Below are 17,773 nucleotides of genomic sequence, written 5' to 3'. Positions count from 1 at the left end.
CCGTCTTGGTTGAAGTGTTTACTCCAACCATGGCTCCTACTGTCTTTTGCGGAGGCTTGGCTGAACAGTTGCGGAGAAAATGTCCTGCCTGACAACAGTACATGCACAACTGTTCCTGTCGTCTTCGGTCTCGCTCTGCCGAGGTGAGTGGTCCACGAACTCCACCCAACTGCATGGGTTCAGGATGTGCTTCTGCAGGTTGACAAGCTTGTGTTTCCTTGGGTCGCATGTAGAAGGTTCTACTCTCAGAACGGGTGCGATCAACCTTTCTGGTCTGTAACCAATGATCGAGTTGGATGGCCAAATCAATGAATTCCGCAATCGTCGGGTGTGTTAACCACCTGTGCTAGTACGTCCTTGAGGTCCCCTCGCAGACCCCTGTAGAACAAGAAGGTCTGCTTCTCCTCAGGCCAGTTTGCCTCAGCTACAAGTCGATTAAACATGGCCACGTAGGCCAGGAGGTCTTGACTACCCTGCCGGAGGGACAGCAGCTCATCATCCACGGCCTGTCCTTGTGTACGACGGGCAAAGAGTTTCTCTAATTCACGCTGGAAACCAGTGTAATTCCGGAGTAAGGGTTCATCCCTGTTTACTAATGGGATCGACCAATCCACGGCATGACCCCCCAAGTAGGATAGCACAAAGGCCACTTTAGACTGGTCCGTCGGAAATAATCCTGGTTTGCACAAAAAGCGGAAAAGACACTGGTTCATAATTGTTCCAAACCTTTTTGGGTCTCCCATGAATCTCTCTGGAGGTGCTGACGGGATGTTTCCCGGAATGACTACCTGCACTGGTGCCACAGGTTGAGATTGTAACGACGGAGTTCGAGTGGCTGTAGCCCCACCTGGTAAAGGGGCTAGACCTGCCTGGGTCTGTAATAGTTTCCGGGCTATTTCATCGGTTTTGTCTCTATTCGCTACTAGTTTGCGCCTCAAGACATTTGTCTCAGAACGAGCTGCATGTACTTCTGCCCTTAATTCTCCAAATAGATGTGACAGCTGATCTACCTCCGAGGTCTCCATCGCTCAGGCGGAGTGGTTTTAGGATGGCTTTGTGTTCTGTCATGCTTACCTGAATCTCTGCAGGAGCGATGGAGTCCTCCGGAACTTCCCCCAATTCCTACTCTGCCCAATACCGTTAGAAGGATTATCTGTTGAAAGAGTGATAGGTTAGGATGATGGAGTGGAAAGATAGCCCCCAACCGCCCCTTCCCTGCCCCTCAATCTCAAAGTTTTTAGTCACCCCTAACTAGGCCGTGGCTCACCTCTCTGTTCAATATGGTAGGCTCTCCATCCTGCTCTTGCAGGGGCGCAGTAGTACCTGTAGGCGTCGTTGCGTCAGGGTCGCTAAGAGCGACTAATGTCCTGGGATGACTTCTGCTTCAGATTAATGTCACTGGGAGCAGTTGCTGCACTGGATTTCTTGTGCCGAGGATAAGTTCTGGAAACCAGTTAACTCACTGGATTCAGGTACCGGCCTTGCAGGTAAGTTCAGTTGCCAGGTAAGTATTGTTAACCCAAAAAACCCAGTTGCCTCACTGGGTTAATTATGCTGGAGTTGCAGCGTGGTTCGTATGAGTCTGGATGCGGAGAGCATACGGTGAGTGAAAAACTTCTAATTGTACCTTTTGTCTTATATACAGGATCGTTCCGGGAGTCACTATGATGCTGGACGGCTGGAGGAGCCGGCGAGTGGACCAGAAGTGGCTCGGGACGAAGACCGCACACCAGAGGTGAGTTGCTGCTGGTGGCCGTGAGAGTAGCAATATCCTAATGCAGAGCCTACTGTTATTCCTATGCTCTAGTCTTCCTTTCCAGGTGCCGGAATGCCGCAGGAGCAACAGGTCGCGGGTGAGTATAACTCTGGTGCAGAAGACAGCTGCTATTCTCTTGTTCCCTCTTCTTTCCAGATGCCGACGATCGTGGGGACCAAACGAAGTAACTGGTAAATTCTAGGGAGCACAAGGATTCCGGGTAAGCGTGTGATACAGAATTCACACGAAGTGCGTGTTGGTCTCTGGGCGTGGCTTATATAGGCAGCCAGGCTCAGAGACTAGACCGCGTTGCTCACTTTGAGCTGGCACCCACAGATCCATGTTGGAGGAAACAGGAAGTTCTCTTGAATATGACTGGATGGCAAGGTTTCTCTGGTGACAAGCTTCTGATTGTCCAAGCCCTCACCCATACCACTCCTGCTGCCTTCCCCACCTGCCACCATGAATTAAACATGAAAAGGGTCTGAAAGTAGAATCCAGGCCCGTAATCATGACTGTGGGGGACACTCCCACAACCCCCGCTCTCCTTGATCGACAAAATGGTATTACGTTTTTTTTCAATGCTGAATTTGGCATTTTTGGCCGTTCGTTTTTTTGCTCGACATTTTCTGCGGCACCCGGCCACCATCTTGGATTTCTTCACTCAGTGAGTCTATGTGCGCACTTTGTTGACTGCAGCTGGATCTGAAGTAAGTGTTCAGTGTTTGAGAGTTGTGAGGCTGTTTGCAGGTAAGGTCAGAGCCTTTATCTTTAAGAATCTGGTAGGGGAGGAGGTGCATTGCCCTGCATGGGATCCTATGTCTCCGGCAAGACCCCTGAAAGACCAGTAACACTTTTGCTCAGCAGGTCACTGTCACCTGCCCAGTGACAGGGCTAGGTAAAGGTGATCAGGGGGATCCTCTCCTTACCACCCTAAGGGATATCATTCACTTTCTCACTGAGGTCCCTGGCCCACTTTGTCACCCTACTAGATCTTGCCAGAATAAGACAGGGGCTTTGACACAGTTAGTTTTTCCATGCAGTTGCTCTAACTGTCCTTCCCGCCTACTCCTTTACTTCAAATTCCTTTTTCATCCCAACTCTCCATTCCTGTCTTTGGGCTGTTTTCACTCCCAACTCAATTTTCTGTTTCTAACATATTCCAGTTTAACTTAGCTTGAATTTAAGGATAGTATTTTTAAAAGAATATTTTGATTTCCGATTTTGCCCTACTCAATACCAAGTTAAAAACGTATAAAGATTATCTGGGGTGTCAAACGACATATTTATGTCTACAAAAATGTCTAGTCCCCTGCCCCTGCCAGCATTGAATTTTGTTGATGTGACTGAACCAATTACACACACTTGGGGTTTTGGGGGTCCCTCATGAAGAGAGAGTGTTCAGGCGATGTAAAATCAGGCATGTCTTGGAATCTAACAGACATGTTATGACGAGGTGTAGCGTGCTTGGGCTGTACATGATTCACTTGGGAGAGTGCACCCATGATCAAGACTATATAAAGACATTGGCATTCTCGAGATTATGCTTAATGGTGATTAATTCCCATATGAATATGACCTTGTTTGGATTAAGTCAAAATATAACAAGTTACAAAAAGCAACATCGTGAGAAGTGACAAACATGAATGGTACTTGGATGGGGAAATGACCGACTGGTTTAGGAAATGATCAATGCCTTCAAAGGGTTGGCCACAGATCGGATCAGATTTAATTTTATTGTAAATGTATTAGGAACAGATGTGGTCAAGTGATTATAGTTTTAAGAATGTTTATGAATTTAGATGTATTTTATATGGAATTGTACAGGCTGTATTTTCTAAGTGATTATTATATATGAATGATGTTCAAAGTTTTTTAACTAAACACATTAAAAATAAAATGATTTACAGACAATTGATACTACGGAAGTCTAACAAAGTATAATTAAGAGGTTTGCTTTACGGTGTATTTATTACATGAAAATAGACTCACATTTCCAACAGCTGTCTCATTTTGCAGCTACACAGAACTGTAACAATTATTTACTTATCATTAAAACAACTTTTGCACCAAGAACATGATTTTAAGGTCAGCCTTAATTTTTTCTGTCGAGTTTTGAACCTGAAACAGCAGCAGGCCAAAGTCTGGCTGTAGCATTCTTTGTTATACAATTAGTTATAAATAGCCCCCCGCCCCTCCTTACCATACTCGGTCAGTTCTGAGATCAGCAGCGTGATGTACTCCACCACCTCCGGGTCTTCAGAATGGAGCTGGTAGCACTCTTTGATGATGCTGATGCCGCTGTACTCTGCTTTGGGGATGAGGAATATAAATGCAGCCACCTCTGGAAGAAAATTCACACAAAAGATTTAGCATTCCCCAACTTCCAGATCACCGTTCCGTAGACCGAACAGTGCCACTCGGGTCCTACAATCTAGAGTTTTACGCTATTCTATATGTTTCTTTAAATGTACTTGACCACAATCCCCTATCAATAATTCAAGTACTGCTCATACAGTCGAGCCGCAGCCAGTGTGAGCTCACGGTGAATCAAGGAAGAACCCTAGTCTGTACCTCAAAGTAAGTGGCCTCACCAGGGCAGCAACACCTTCTCAGAACATTTAGTGAGGCTAACAATGTACCTGGCTGGCAAGCTTTACATACAGCCTATGTATACATAGCCCAATGTGTCCTTAGCAGTTGACTAGTCGTGTGATCTCCGTATGGGTGGAAAGGTGGGTTTTCATCAATGGAGTGGTCTTAAGACTAGGAGTACAGCCATCATTACAATGAGTCCTAACCTTCTGTTACGTTCGTATATTCCATTCAAAATTATGAGATCCATAGAAGAACAAGTTACTTACCAACTGTAACCTTCTTTCGATTGGATATTCGTCCCACATATTCCTCATCTTAGATATATTCGTATCTTCAGCTTTGCTGCTTCGGAAAACATTTTTCCCACGAGAGGGCGCTGTGCTCAAGGTCGCGGGCGTCGATGACCCTCGAGGGTTGCCATAGAGCGTCAATGTCATCCGCAGTATAAAGGGCTCGAGCCACTCCCGTTGGCTTCAGTTCTGTTTTTTCGATATTCTCAGCTGAGGAATTGATCAGGCGTACATCGAGACTGCAAGCTCAGTGGAATCCGGAGTGTAAATGACGTAAACTGTACGGCGGAGTAGGCTGGGAGGGTCGATGAGGAATACGTGGGAGGAACATCCAATCTAAAGAAAACATTACAGTTGGTAAGTAACTTGTTCTTCGAATGGATTGTGTCCTCCCACGTATTCCTTATCTTAGATAGACTCCCAAAGCAGTATACATTTGGAGGAGGGAGTACTGGTGAATCCTAATCATGGATCGTATGTAGAACGGCCTTAGCAAAAAGACCTACTTGTGATGAGGTGGAATCTAGAGAGTAGTGTTTCACAAAGATGTGCATCAACGACCAGGTGGCTGCTGCACAAATATCCTTCACCGGGACACCCCTCGAAGATTTCATGCCCCTAGTTGAGTGGGCCCTTAGTCCATCTAGAAGTTCTTTTCCAGCTAACCTGTAGCATTCGCCAATTGCAAAAATTATCCTTCTGGATAATGTCTGTTTTGTTACTGCTAAGCCCAATTTGTGGCCAGTATATCCAACAAAAAGTCGGTCACTGCCGAAATGTTGCCAGTCTAGAGATATAAAAGCTGAGAGCCCTTCTTGGGTCCAGCCTGTGTAGTCTTTCTTCCTCCTTACTTGCATGGGAGGGGAGTGGGGGGGAGGATAGAAAGAAGGCAAAGTGATCTTCTGATACAGATGAAAGTCAGACTATTTTAGGTAAAAATGAGGGTTTGACTTTAAGTATAACCTTGTCTTTATGAAAGATGGTGTGAGGAGGCTTACAAGAGAGCCTGTAACTCACTCAACCTGCGGGCTGATGTAATTGCCACCAGAAGGTTTGTCTTTAAAGTGAGAAGCCTTAGCGGACAAGAATGCAAAGGCTTAAAAGGAATGCATGTTAAGAATTTTAAAACTAAATTTAGATCCCAAACAGGGACTTGAAATGGGATTGGAGGATACATGTTATTGAGACCCTTTAGAAACTGCACAACCAATGGAATTTTGAAGTAAGACACCTCTTCCGAGGAGCGCTTAAAAATAGAAAGCGCTGCCAGGTATCCTTTTATTGTGCCAACCTGGAGCCCCAGATTGGCTAAATGTAATAGGAAGGAAAGACCCATAGGTGTACTACATAGGAATGGATCCACATTCTTGTCCTTGCACCAGTTACTGAACTTGTTCCAACGACACAGGTACAAGGATTTTGTTGCTGGCCTTCTGGACGAAAGCAAATTCTCCATTAGGTCATCCAAGAGTTCCCAATCTTTATATCTCAGCCTTTCAGAAACCATGCGTGAAGGCTGAGTGTCTTGACCTCTGGATGGAGAACTTGGCCTTCCTCTTGCGAGAGGTGATCCTCTCTTTGTGGAAGACATATTGGAGGGCAGATAGACATGTCCAGAAGGTCAAGGTACCATGTCCTCCTGGCCCAATCCGGGGCAATTAGGATCATGGTTTTCCTGAACTTTCTGAGCCTCCTGATCACGTGAGGAATGACAGGGACTGGAGGAAACGCGTACAGAAGTGGAAATTCCCAGTCCCTACAAACGCGTCTCCTAGGGCTCCTCTTGGAGGAAATTCCCTTGAGCAGTACTGATCGCACTTCCGGTTGACACAGGTCGCGAACAGATCCACTTGAGGGGTTCCCCAAAGGGTGAAGATCTCTTGAAGGACTTCCTGCGCTAGTTCCCACTTGTGGGAGACTGTGCTCTGCCTGCTCAGAGCGTCCACCGCCGTATTCTTCTCTCCGGCTAGGTGAACCGCCCACAGAGAGATTCCTTCTTGTATTGCCCAGAACAAGAGCTTTATTGCCTCTCTTCACAGTGGAAGTGACCCTACACCTCCTCTCTTGTTGAGGTAGTACATGGCCACTGAGTTGTCCATCATTATCAGGACATTCTTTCCCCGTACAGAGGGCAGAAAGGCCTTCAGCACTAGTCTGATTACCCTCAGCTCCAACAGGTTGATGTGTAGTTTGGACTCCGATGGAGACCAACGACCGCTGATTGTCTTGTCGGATCGCTGGTTTGAGCCCCCCCTTGTGAGTGAGGCGTCCATCACTACCGTTCCCTCTGGCAACCGTTGCCAAAAAGATATTCCCTTGAGGATACTGTCCTTGCAAGCCCACCATAGAAGGTCTTGAACCACTCTGGACAGAACTTGCAGAAGATCTGACATATCCCCTGAAGTTTGGGACTATTGAGTCCTGAGGGCCCATTGAAAAATGCAGGATGCCATGAGGCCGAGCAGCCTCATAAAATTGAAGGCCGGCAGATGCTGGGCATTCTGGAACTTTGTCACCATCTGCAGAATGTGTAGGGCTCTCACCTCGGGAGGTGAGGCTTTCCCTGAGGAAGTATCCAGGACTGCTCCGATGAATTGGAGCTTTTGGAGTGGTATCATTTGAGACTTCTTGTAATTGAGGGAGAAGCCCAGTCTGTTTAAGAAGAAGCAGGTCATGGTCAGATGTTCCTGGGCCTGTTCGGGTGAACGTGCCCCGATTAACCAATCGTCCAGGTAAGGGTAGACTTGAATCCCCTCTCTCCCGAGACTCGCTGCCACTACTGCCATTAGTTTGGTGAAGACCCTCGGGGCGGAGGTCAGCCTGAATGGCAGAACTCAAAACTGATAGTGAGAACTGCCAACCGGGAACCTCAGGTACTTCCTGTGCTTGAGATGGATTGGCACATGAAAGTAAGCTTCCTGAAGGTCCAATGATACCAACCAGTCTTGGAGCTGTAGAGCCAGAAGGATCTGAGAAAGGGTAACCATCTTGAACTTGTCCTACCTGAGGAACTTGTTCAAGTTTCTTAAATCGAAGATGGGTCTCAGTCCTCCGTCCTTCTTTGAGATGAGAAAGTAAGGGGAATACCAACCCTTGTCCCTCTCCGCCACCGGTACATTTTCTATTGCCCCTTTCTTTAGCAGGGTTAAGATCTCCTGCACAAGGAGCGGGTCTGGAATTTTGGCAGAGTTGGTTCCCGGTGGATGGTCCTGAGGCCTTTGTTGAAAAGGAAGGCAGTAACCCTGGGCTCCTGTTTCCAGTGCCCAAGCATCTGAAGTAATGCCCCACCATTCGTTCAGATGCTGAGATATCCTGCCTCCCACTGGGGTCTTGTGGGTCAAGGCCTCAGCGTGGCTTAGAGGCGGCTGCAGCAGCGGCTGAGGGCACAGTTGCCGCTGCTTGGGCTGATCTAGCACTTTTTCATCGTCCACCACAAGGAATTTTTCTTTGCTGTCCTCTTTGACTAGCCTGTCCTCTTCCTCTTACAAATGAGGAGTAGAATCAAAGACGACTCCTCCAGGAAGATGAGCCTGAGTAGGAGTGTTGTTGAGGTTGTTTTATGGAGGCGCTAAGAGACTTAGCCACCGCCTTAGAGGTCTTCAGCTTCTCCAAACTTTCATCCCCCTTGCTGCCGAACAACCTCACGCCGTCAAATGGCATATTGAGTAGTCTGGCCTGCACATCTGGTGCAAAACCTGACTTTCTCAGCCACGCAAACCTGTGTAGCACTGTGCTAGAAGCCATGGACCTAGTGATGCTGTCAGTAGTGTCCAGTCCTGACTGGAGGCATTCCCCCATAGCCTCCTTTCCATCTTTAACAATCGCCATGAAACCATCACATTCCTTGCCCTCAGGAAAGTGTTCAGCCGCCCCAGAAATACAATCCCACAGGGTGTATGTGAATCTTGCTAGGGTGCAAGTCACATTTGTTGATTTTAAGGCCATACTGCCCAAAGAAAAAATCTTGCGAGCCCAGGCATCAATTTATTTATCATCCCTATCTGGGGGAATAGAAGGGTATGCCGATTGTATGGTGGATGTGGCTGTCTGGACCACTAAGCTTTCAGGCGAAGGATGCTTAGATAAATAATCAGGATCAGAGGATGAAGATCTATATTTTCTTGCAAAATTCTTGTTGACCACCAGTCCCGATTCTGGGGGTTCCCATGCAGCCATAACCTCTGAAGTACAGTGTGGAAATCATTTCTAGGCCCCTGACTCAGAATGTCCGTCATATCGTCTTGTTTGTAACTGGGTGAACTCCTGTTCCACCCCATGAACTCCACCAATCTATTCAATATATTTCTATAAGCTGAGTCGACATGATCAGCTGGATCTGGCTTATCGAATTCCAATTCAGGGGAAGTGTCTATACCACTTGCTGTTTGGAGACAGTCGTAGAGGTCAGACATTTTAGATTGAGGGTCAATTAGTTCTTCAGGAAACAAATTTGTACCATAACTAACCCCAAAAGGGGAAGTCTCCTCCCCTGAGGATTGTTCTTCCTCATAAATAGAGGCCATAGACTTGAAAGTCTTTTCTTGGTATATGGGTATAAACATTTCTCGTGGTTTGTGCAGGCATTCAACCTTGGTTTTGCCAATGGCGTTGACACCGGTGCCGGAATTCATGTTTTCCTTGACAAGGGTGTCGAAGGAACCCTCAACACTTGTGTCGAGTAAGCCTTCGGCAGAGGCTTGGAGGAAACCTTTGACAAAGGTATGGAAGATGGTTTGGAACCTGACGTCATTTCGACTGGGTTCGCCTTCAGTTTATGCACCGAAAGGCCTGTCTTGCTATTCTTCTGAGGTATCGGAGCGGTTTCTCTCAACAACACCCTCGACGATTTTTCGCCAGATTTAGAGCATCTCTGACCTTCCTCTGTCATCTTTATGATGAGCTGGGCATGGTCTTCGTGCGATTTCTTCGAGGGGGTCGAGGCCGCATTCTCTAAGATTTGCATCATGGAGGCTCCAAAAGCCTCCCATTTTCTAGGGGAATCATGTTTGGATGGACAAGTGATTACCCCTTCACCGGATTCATTAGATTAAGAAGAAGTAGTAGATGAAGATCGATGACGTCTTTTCCTTGCCTTCTTCGAAGAAGAAGTTTTCCGTGATCGACTCCTCGATCTGTATTTTTTCGACTTATGTCGAGACTTTTCTCTAGACTCCGCGGAGCCTTTATTTTTCTTTGAAGCTTTCGAACATTCCTCCCCCACCGCCAATTTACCTCGTCGTTCCTTGAGAGCTTTACCCGTCATAGCTTGACAGGAACCACAGTCGTCAACTCGATGGTCGGAGCCGAGGCACCAGAGGCAAAACTCGATAGGGGTTGGTAATTGACATTTTCTTCCCACAATTTGGCATTTGTTTAAGCCAGTTTTAGGGGTAGAAGGGTTAGATGAAGAAGACATCTCGATTACTGAAGCGCCGTTTTGATACACACGAAGCAAAAGCTTTTGGAAAAAGAGAACTGAAGCCAACGGACGTGGCTCGAGCCCTTTATACTGCAGATGACGTTGACGCACTATGGCAGCCCTGGAGGGACATCGGCGCCGCAACCTCGACCACAGCTCCATCTGGTGGGAATTTTTTTTTCCGAAGCAGCAAAGCTGAAGATACAAATATATCTGAGATGAGGAATATGTGGGAGGACACAATCCATTCAAAATAGTCTTTATGAAGCACACTAGCAGACCAGAGGCCTTCTGCAGACCACATCAAAGCGTGCATAGCCCTGGAATTCCTGCATACAATGTCTTGTGTAGTTTTGAACAGTTTGGGATGGGGTTTTTACAATTTTCCTTTCTTGCACTATGTCTTCGAATTAAAGAGGGCAGTCAAGAGCACATGGAATCTAAGGTGCGGTACTAGGTTCTAGGTGGAGGCCAGTCAATTGGTGGGAGTAGTGTGTCAAGCTTTTTTGTTGGACTGCTGTAGATGAGTGAAAGAAAAAGCAGAAGGGGCATGGGGTGCCAGGAACACAGGACTTGCAAAAAGCATGTTTGACCTCAGCTTGATGAAACATAGGTGCCACAAGATCTATGTCACTTAAATCATTTGCTATGCGTCATATGTGGAAGTTCTGGTGGCGAGAGAGAGTGACCTGGGAACTGGAGATGATATAGTGAAAATGCTGGTGCTGTGTGGTCCTATGGAGCCAAATGATCTGTGCAGACTAGTCCTACTCCACTGCCACTGAGAGGAGAGAAAGAACTGGAACCTTTGAAGCTGGTGTCAGGTGTAGAGGTGTGACCTTGGGTGTGCGGGGGCCTGCATGTGCTGTAGAGTGGCACTACTGCCCCCTCTCCCCCCAAGTCCAAAAATAAATAACAGGGCATAGGAATTCTTAAAATGCCTAAAGGGAAACTACATCACCAATCGCACCATGCATGCATTCATCACCCACAATGTCAAGCCCCAGGCTTCCTTTAGACAAGGATGTACAGAACCCTCAAAAATGGTTAGCTGAAGATTTGGCTAAAAATCAAAAGAAGAATCTCTCCTTATAAAAATAGGTTGTGCTAAGAGATGATCAGTTATCGTAGGAGTGTAACAGTTTATCCTGCCCTTGGCGGTCAGTGCCACCACACCAGGAAAAATCTGCTTCTCTGCAATTGTATGATCCATGATGGCAGATATTATATAATTTTTTTTATAAGGAAATGGAACAGAAAAGAGTAAATTAAACAAGGTCCTTCCCCCTAGGGCACTATACTTACATTAGATTAGATATAACATTGATGTCCATTCCCAGCTCCAAAGCCAACACAACAAAGGTAAATAGTTGTATCTCAAAAAACCTCCAATCCAGAACCTTCTCATTGCCCTCTAATCCCCAGAAATCACAAGGAAAGGGTGGCACCGCAGAGCAAACCACTCCTGAAGAAAAATCCCATTTCACCACGCAATGGGATTATTCCCTCAAGCCAGGCAGGATGCAAACCTCTCCTGGGCCAAAAACTAAACGGATTAACAAAAACACTGCCGTCAAGAAAAGCCCACTCGGCCGCAAAGTCAGGAAACCCCCCAAAATGTAGCAGGCACAGGAAAAGCAGGTCTTAAAATACCACAAGGGGTGATGTTGTCAAAGCTAGGGCGATTTACAAGAGGAGACTAGGAAAAATGTATTGGAGGAAGAAGCGTGGGAACAATTGGTCCTGGCAGTTGCCAACAGGGACATTAAATCATTTGGAATTTTGTTGCAAGACCACCTGCATATAGGCGGGTGAGGAAACACAAAGAAAATCATGCGGCAGCCAGAGCTTGGTCAAACCATTTTTCATCTCTTTTTAAGGGGCAGGTAGCAAGATATGAGGGCTGTGATAAGACCTCTACCATACGTCTGACCTTAAAGAGGTGGAATTAGCAGTTAAACAACAAGTGCCAAACCGCACACCTGGCCCAGACGCGCTACCTGCAGACCTATTTAAGGGGGTATCGGATTTGTGGGTTCCACCTTTGACTATATGCTTTAACTCCTTTTTACAAATGAGAGTATTCCCACAATCATGGAATCTGCAAACATATATCCAATATTTTAAAAGGGTGATCCTGAAAATCCCCTAGCATACAGACTCATTTCCATTCTAGATACCCCTTTCAAGGTCTTCAGATGTGTAATGTAATTCTGCAAAAGCTTGAGTATTGGATTCATCACAGCCAAGTCCTCTCTGAAAACCCAATATGGTTTCAATCCTGGACTGGTTACCCGAGAATAAGCTCTCAACCTATATCTAGTTAGGGCGTCTTCCATTTTTTTAAAGGGCAAATCTATTTATCTAGCCTTCATGGACCTAAGCACAGTCTTTGACAAAGTGCGTAGGGTCCTATAGTGACAAGTGCTTGGGTCCATGGGCTGCCCAGTTGAGTTGATCAAAATACTGCAAATTATCCATGAGGATACTTGAACTTGTGTAAGATTTGGGGAACAGGGGCAGTGTACGAATTATTTTGAGGTAGCCTTTGGAGTATGTCATGGATGTGTTGTAGCCCCAATATTATTTGCACTGTACATCAATGGGCTATATGGGGCCCTGGTGGACTCAAAAGCTGATTACCCAAGGGTGGGCACGAAACCCCTGCCCGTACTGGCATATGCTGACAACATGGTTTTAATGGCCCAAACCCCGAAAGCGCTGCAGAAATGAATAGATGCCTATACAACTTTTATGTCTGATCTGAAATTAGCAGTTAACACCACCAAATCGGCAGTAATGGCTTGCTATCGAGGGGAGCGCAAGAACATCAAAATGCACAATATGTTAAGCAACAGTGCTATTATCCCAAGAGTATCTAAATTTGATTATTTGGATATTTGCTTCACTGAGGATTCAAGGGGGCTATCTCACATTCAGAGACAGAGCGTCAAAATGAAACAGTCACTGGGTGGTATTAATCGCTTTTTGAATATGTGTCAAGGCCAGCCAATCAACCTCATTCTTGAGGTTTACAACGCACAAACGAAAGCTGCAACTAACTATGGTGCAGCTCTGTGGGGCAATAAGAAAATAACAAGTAATGAGACAATTGAAAATAATTTCTTTAAGAAATTGCTGGGTCTCCCGTGCTCTGCACCGAATTTCATGTCCATAAAGAATTGGGCATTAACCATATTGGTGATGACTGGCACATGGCACCCCTACTACACTGGCCATCTATCTGGTCAAACAGCCACTCTCACCCATAGTATTATTTTGGCGCAGGATCTCTTGGCTGAACTTCATCTCAGAGTGCATATTAGAGATGAACACACCATGCTTGCAATGTCCCGCTGTTCCACTATACACTAGCTGACAGCAACAAGTACAAGAGTATGTTCCGCACATTAATTTTGGACAAATGCAAAACATCTGGGCTTCTAGTAACCTCTAACTGGAAACATGTACTAATTACACAATTAGATGTAATCCAACCGTACTTGCTGCACAGCAACAAAAATTCTGATCGATGGGCACTGACAAGAGCCTGTTTTAATCTTCTGTGGCTTAGAGACGCCAAAAAGAACTGGCCAGGTCTTGAGCATGACCCGGTTTGCCCTGGCAGTAGTGCAGGAAAAGAAGATGTGTTGCATTTTATGTTATTTTGTCAATTTTACCATGATATTAGAAAAAAGACCATTCTCCCATTATTGAGGAAAGCTAACTTTAACCAATGCCATCCGGCTGTGCTCTTTTTATTATCTGCTGGATCCACTGCTGTGGCATGGGGGTGTTTGGAACTTTTAAGAAAATCAAGGATCAGAAGGAAGCACTTATTGAACGCTCAATTTTAATCTGTACATTTGTATCTGTTGCTGTTATTTAATTGTTCAGATCATTTTAATTTGTATTGTAATGCTTATATGTGATGGATTTTATATGTTGTTGTAATGTTTTGATTGTGGTTTATGTGTTTCTAATCTGAACAAACTTTGAATGATGGGTGCAGAAGGAGGATACTGATACACAGGTGGCATGATGATTGTATTTATTTGTTTGAGAAAATAAAGAGAAAATCTAACTTTCCCTATCTCTAAGAGGGGATTCCCTGCCTCAACTAAAATACGAAGGGTGTTGTCAGAATTTCCACCATCCTGTGTCAAAACCTTACTTCTCTCCCTTACACTTGAACTTAAACTAGAAATAAAGCAAATGTTATTGGTCCAGAAGAAGGCCTTCCTTCTCCTGGGCTGGCAATAAATGTACACTTTCAAGTTTTTCTTAGGGGAATGGCTCCCTTCCCCAGTTCACAACTGTTCTCCAGCACACAAAAAGGTAAGGTTCAAGCACTTCTTCGCAGCAGCGAAACTGCCTATATCCTTGCACTCTGCCTCAGCAAGTCTTTATAATTTTGGCTACCAGGAGAATAACTCCCTTCTACTGGTATCTTAATTCAACACAGCCAGGGGGAATGTCTCCCTTCCCCTGATCCCCAGGAGAAGGACACCCTTCTCGTGGTATCGCAGCTTCACAGTTCAACATCACCAGGGGGAATGACTCCCACTGGTCCCCTGGAGAAGGACACCCTCTCCTCCTGGTATCTGGGCTTCACAGTTCAACACCGCCAGGGGGAATGACTCCCACTGGTCCCCTGGAGAAGGACACCCTCCTCCTGGTATCTGGGCTTCACAGTTCAACACCGCCAGGGGGAATGACTCCCACTGGTCCCCTGGAGAAGGACACCCTTCTCCTGGTATCTGGGCTTCACAGTTCAACACTGCCAGGGGGAATGACTCCCTTCCCCTGGCTTCTCCTTTGCTTTCAGGCTTCTCAACAAAAGAGCTCATATATTGATAGGGTCCTCGACCTGGGATCCTCCCCTGCAGGGCCGGTCTGTGTCCGTCAGCCTCTAGGGGGTGCCGTGCGGCGGTGCTCTGAGTCCTGATTTTGACGTGTTATCTGTATTAGGAGCGAGCAGTGAGCACTGCTTCAGGCTGGCCTTTGCCCTCAGGGCAGCAGCAATTAACTAGTAAATGTGCAATTAGCAACATTTGTTTCTTGCTTTTTCACTTCCCCCCCCAGGGCCCCGGTGGCGCTGGCACCAGCCAGGCTCATGGGCGCACGTGCGCCGTGTCCCTTAGGCTATGTGCACGTGCGTACTGATAGCTTGGGGCTGGCTGGCTGCCTGGCGTTGTTGTCAGCCCCTGCCATTACGAAAACAGGAGCGAGCGACGAGTGAGTGTGGATGCACATGCATGCACCATCAGGTTCAGGTAAGTAAAAGTACAGTGTACTGTACTGTGTTTGGGGGCTTTGGGAGTTGGGGCGACTATTTATACATTTGTTAGATCAAATTAGATAGAAGATGCAACAAGCAGCGCCGCGCACGGCCCAGGTGCTCTTAGGCATGTTGTTCCATTAATACAGCCCCCGGGCAGAGCCACGAGAAACACAGCCCGGGTGCTGCATTAATGGAACAATATGCCTGAGAGTCTGACGGCCGCAATCACGCATATCACTTCAAGTGTGCGCTTGAAGTGATATGCGTGATTGCGGCCGTCAGACTCTCAGGCATGTTCCATTAACACCTGGGCCGAGCCACGAGACACACGGCCCGGGTGCTGTTGTTCCATTAATGCAGCACCCGGGCCATGTCGTGCATCTCGTGGCTCGGCCCGGGTGCTGTATTAATGGAACAACATACCTAAGAGTCTCACGGCCGCAATCACGCATATCACTTCAAGTGTGCACTTGAAGTGATATGCATATGAATAAGCAATCCATAAGAAACTCTATTTTAGATCAACAAGTTACTTCTTACCTGGTAACGTTCTTTCGATGGGATGTTCCTCCGACGTATTCCTTATCTTGATAGATTCACTTCCAGCTTGCTGGCCTCAGAACATTGTTTCAGTAGAGGGCGCTGCGCGTCGACGTCCCTCGAGTTGATGTCCCTCGACAGCCTCCGTATCGGCGCCGACGTCATAATGCGTATAAATAGACTCACACAGCGTCCGTTGCTCAGTTCCGTTTTGAAGCTTGAAATTAGCTGTGCATGAATTGGTTATTGACCTTGAAGGAGCGTAAGCTGCAACCACAAGGGAAGTTTTACTGAGGGGATGGATGGGAGGGGAGATAAGGAATACGTCGGAGGAACATCCCATCGAAAGAACGTTACCAGGTAAGAAGTAACTTGTTCTTCGAAGGGATTGTGTCCTCCGACGTATTCCTTATCTTGATAGACTCCCATAGCAGTGGTGTGTAAACGGAGGTGGGAGTAAAATTTTCATATTCCCCTTTAAGAGTGAACAGAGTGTAACACAGTGTTACGCTCACCTTGCTCCCACAGTGGCGTCGATCTGAACTGGACAGCTGCGGTCTCCACCAATGTGACGCGTAGTGCCGAGATGACAGACTAGACTGGCCCACCTAGCTTTGTTTGCTTGGCCCGTAGGAGTATTCTTCTGCAAATGGAGAAAGGGAATTAACCACCCATGGAGTTCAGTGTTAACCCCCACCCCCCGCTGTTCTCCCCACTGATCACCTTTAATGTCCCCTCTTATAGTCTCACCTGATGGTTTGGAAAGATGAGCTCTCCATCCTGCATTGAGCGCAGGGGCGCGTAGATAACCAGTTGCTTCACTGGTTCGAAGGAATTGGTGAGTTCCAGAACAATATTGACTCTGAGATTTCTGGCGATACGCCGTAAGTATATAGTTCGTAAGAGTTCAAATGTCTGACTTTCACTCTTGTCCGATTCCTTGCAGGTTGCAGCTTGACCCTAGCGAAGAGTTACTCATGGGAACCGGTTACATTCAGGTAAGGATTTGTATTATCCAACACTGTTCGATAAAATAATGTCAGTATGTAACCTGTGGCTTTCTCCCTTATTCAGGTGCTGAGAGAAATTATGAAGTCTCGGGGAATAATGCCTCCGGCTGTAAAATTAGGTAAGTCTATTGTGGTGAGAAGGTTTCCCTTGTTTGTCCCTTGTTTCACCTTGCTGTCCTTTTGTTCCCCTTAGGGGCCGGGGTGCGGCGAAGATGCGGTGCAGGCTGCGCCGACCCGTGAAGAGGAATAGTACCCCCGGCGGTAAAATCAGGTAAGTCTATGGGGGGGGGTAACTAATATTGCCTCCGTTTATTCCCTTGGCTCACCTTGCTGTTCCTGTGTTCCCCTTAGGTGCCGGAGTGCGGCGGGAACATGCAGAAGGATGCGGTGGATAGTGAAGATGCTGCGAAGGCCGGTGAGTTCAGCGCGGCGCTGCAGCTGGTGAGGCGACGTGCATAACATAACTTCTTTCTTCCAGCTCGAAGGCGCGGTGGATCGAGAATTCAGGTAAGGATCAAAGGTATTGCTCTTGTTCTAACTTTTTCTCCTTCTTTCTCCCTCTTTCTAGGAGCTCCACACTCGAGGCGGGCGTGGCAGAAGACTGGATGCAGACTTGCACGATGAGCATTACGCTGCTGGATGCAGAATAACGCGAAGCGTGTGCTGCTCTTCGGGCGTCGTTTAAATAGCCTCCAAAGTAGTCCCAGGTAAGTATTCCTCCTCGACCCCACCTGAGTAAAAAATAGTCCCTAGGTAAAGTAGTCCCTTCCAAGCCTCTTTTGGCTTGGAGCGCTTGCAGCATGGTCTGCATCAGGTAAGTTCTAATCTATGAGCCTGGCGCCATAGACGCCAGGACTGCACCCAAATAGCCCCTAG

The 17,773-nt window shown here is 46.8% G+C and overlaps 1 protein-coding gene across 1 annotated transcript in view; it reads right to left on the bottom strand.

The window, feature by feature from the left end:
* The window catches only part of STKLD1 (serine/threonine kinase like domain containing 1), a 595,840-nt gene that overhangs the window by 75,216 nt on the left and 502,851 nt on the right, over positions 1-17,773 (bottom strand). The window contains exon 17 of the mRNA XM_069609351.1: positions 3,960-4,100. Within this exon, the coding sequence (XP_069465452.1) occupies positions 3,960-4,100 (141 nt within the window). The remainder of the gene's footprint in view (positions 1-3,959; positions 4,101-17,773) is intronic.

Source organism: Ambystoma mexicanum, chromosome 8, assembly GCF_040938575.1.
Source record: "Ambystoma mexicanum isolate Mex_15411 chromosome 8, UKY_AmexF1_1, whole genome shotgun sequence".
Lineage (NCBI taxonomy): Eukaryota > Metazoa > Chordata > Amphibia > Caudata > Ambystomatidae > Ambystoma > Ambystoma mexicanum.
This window is presented reverse-complemented; position numbering and strand designations above follow the sequence as displayed.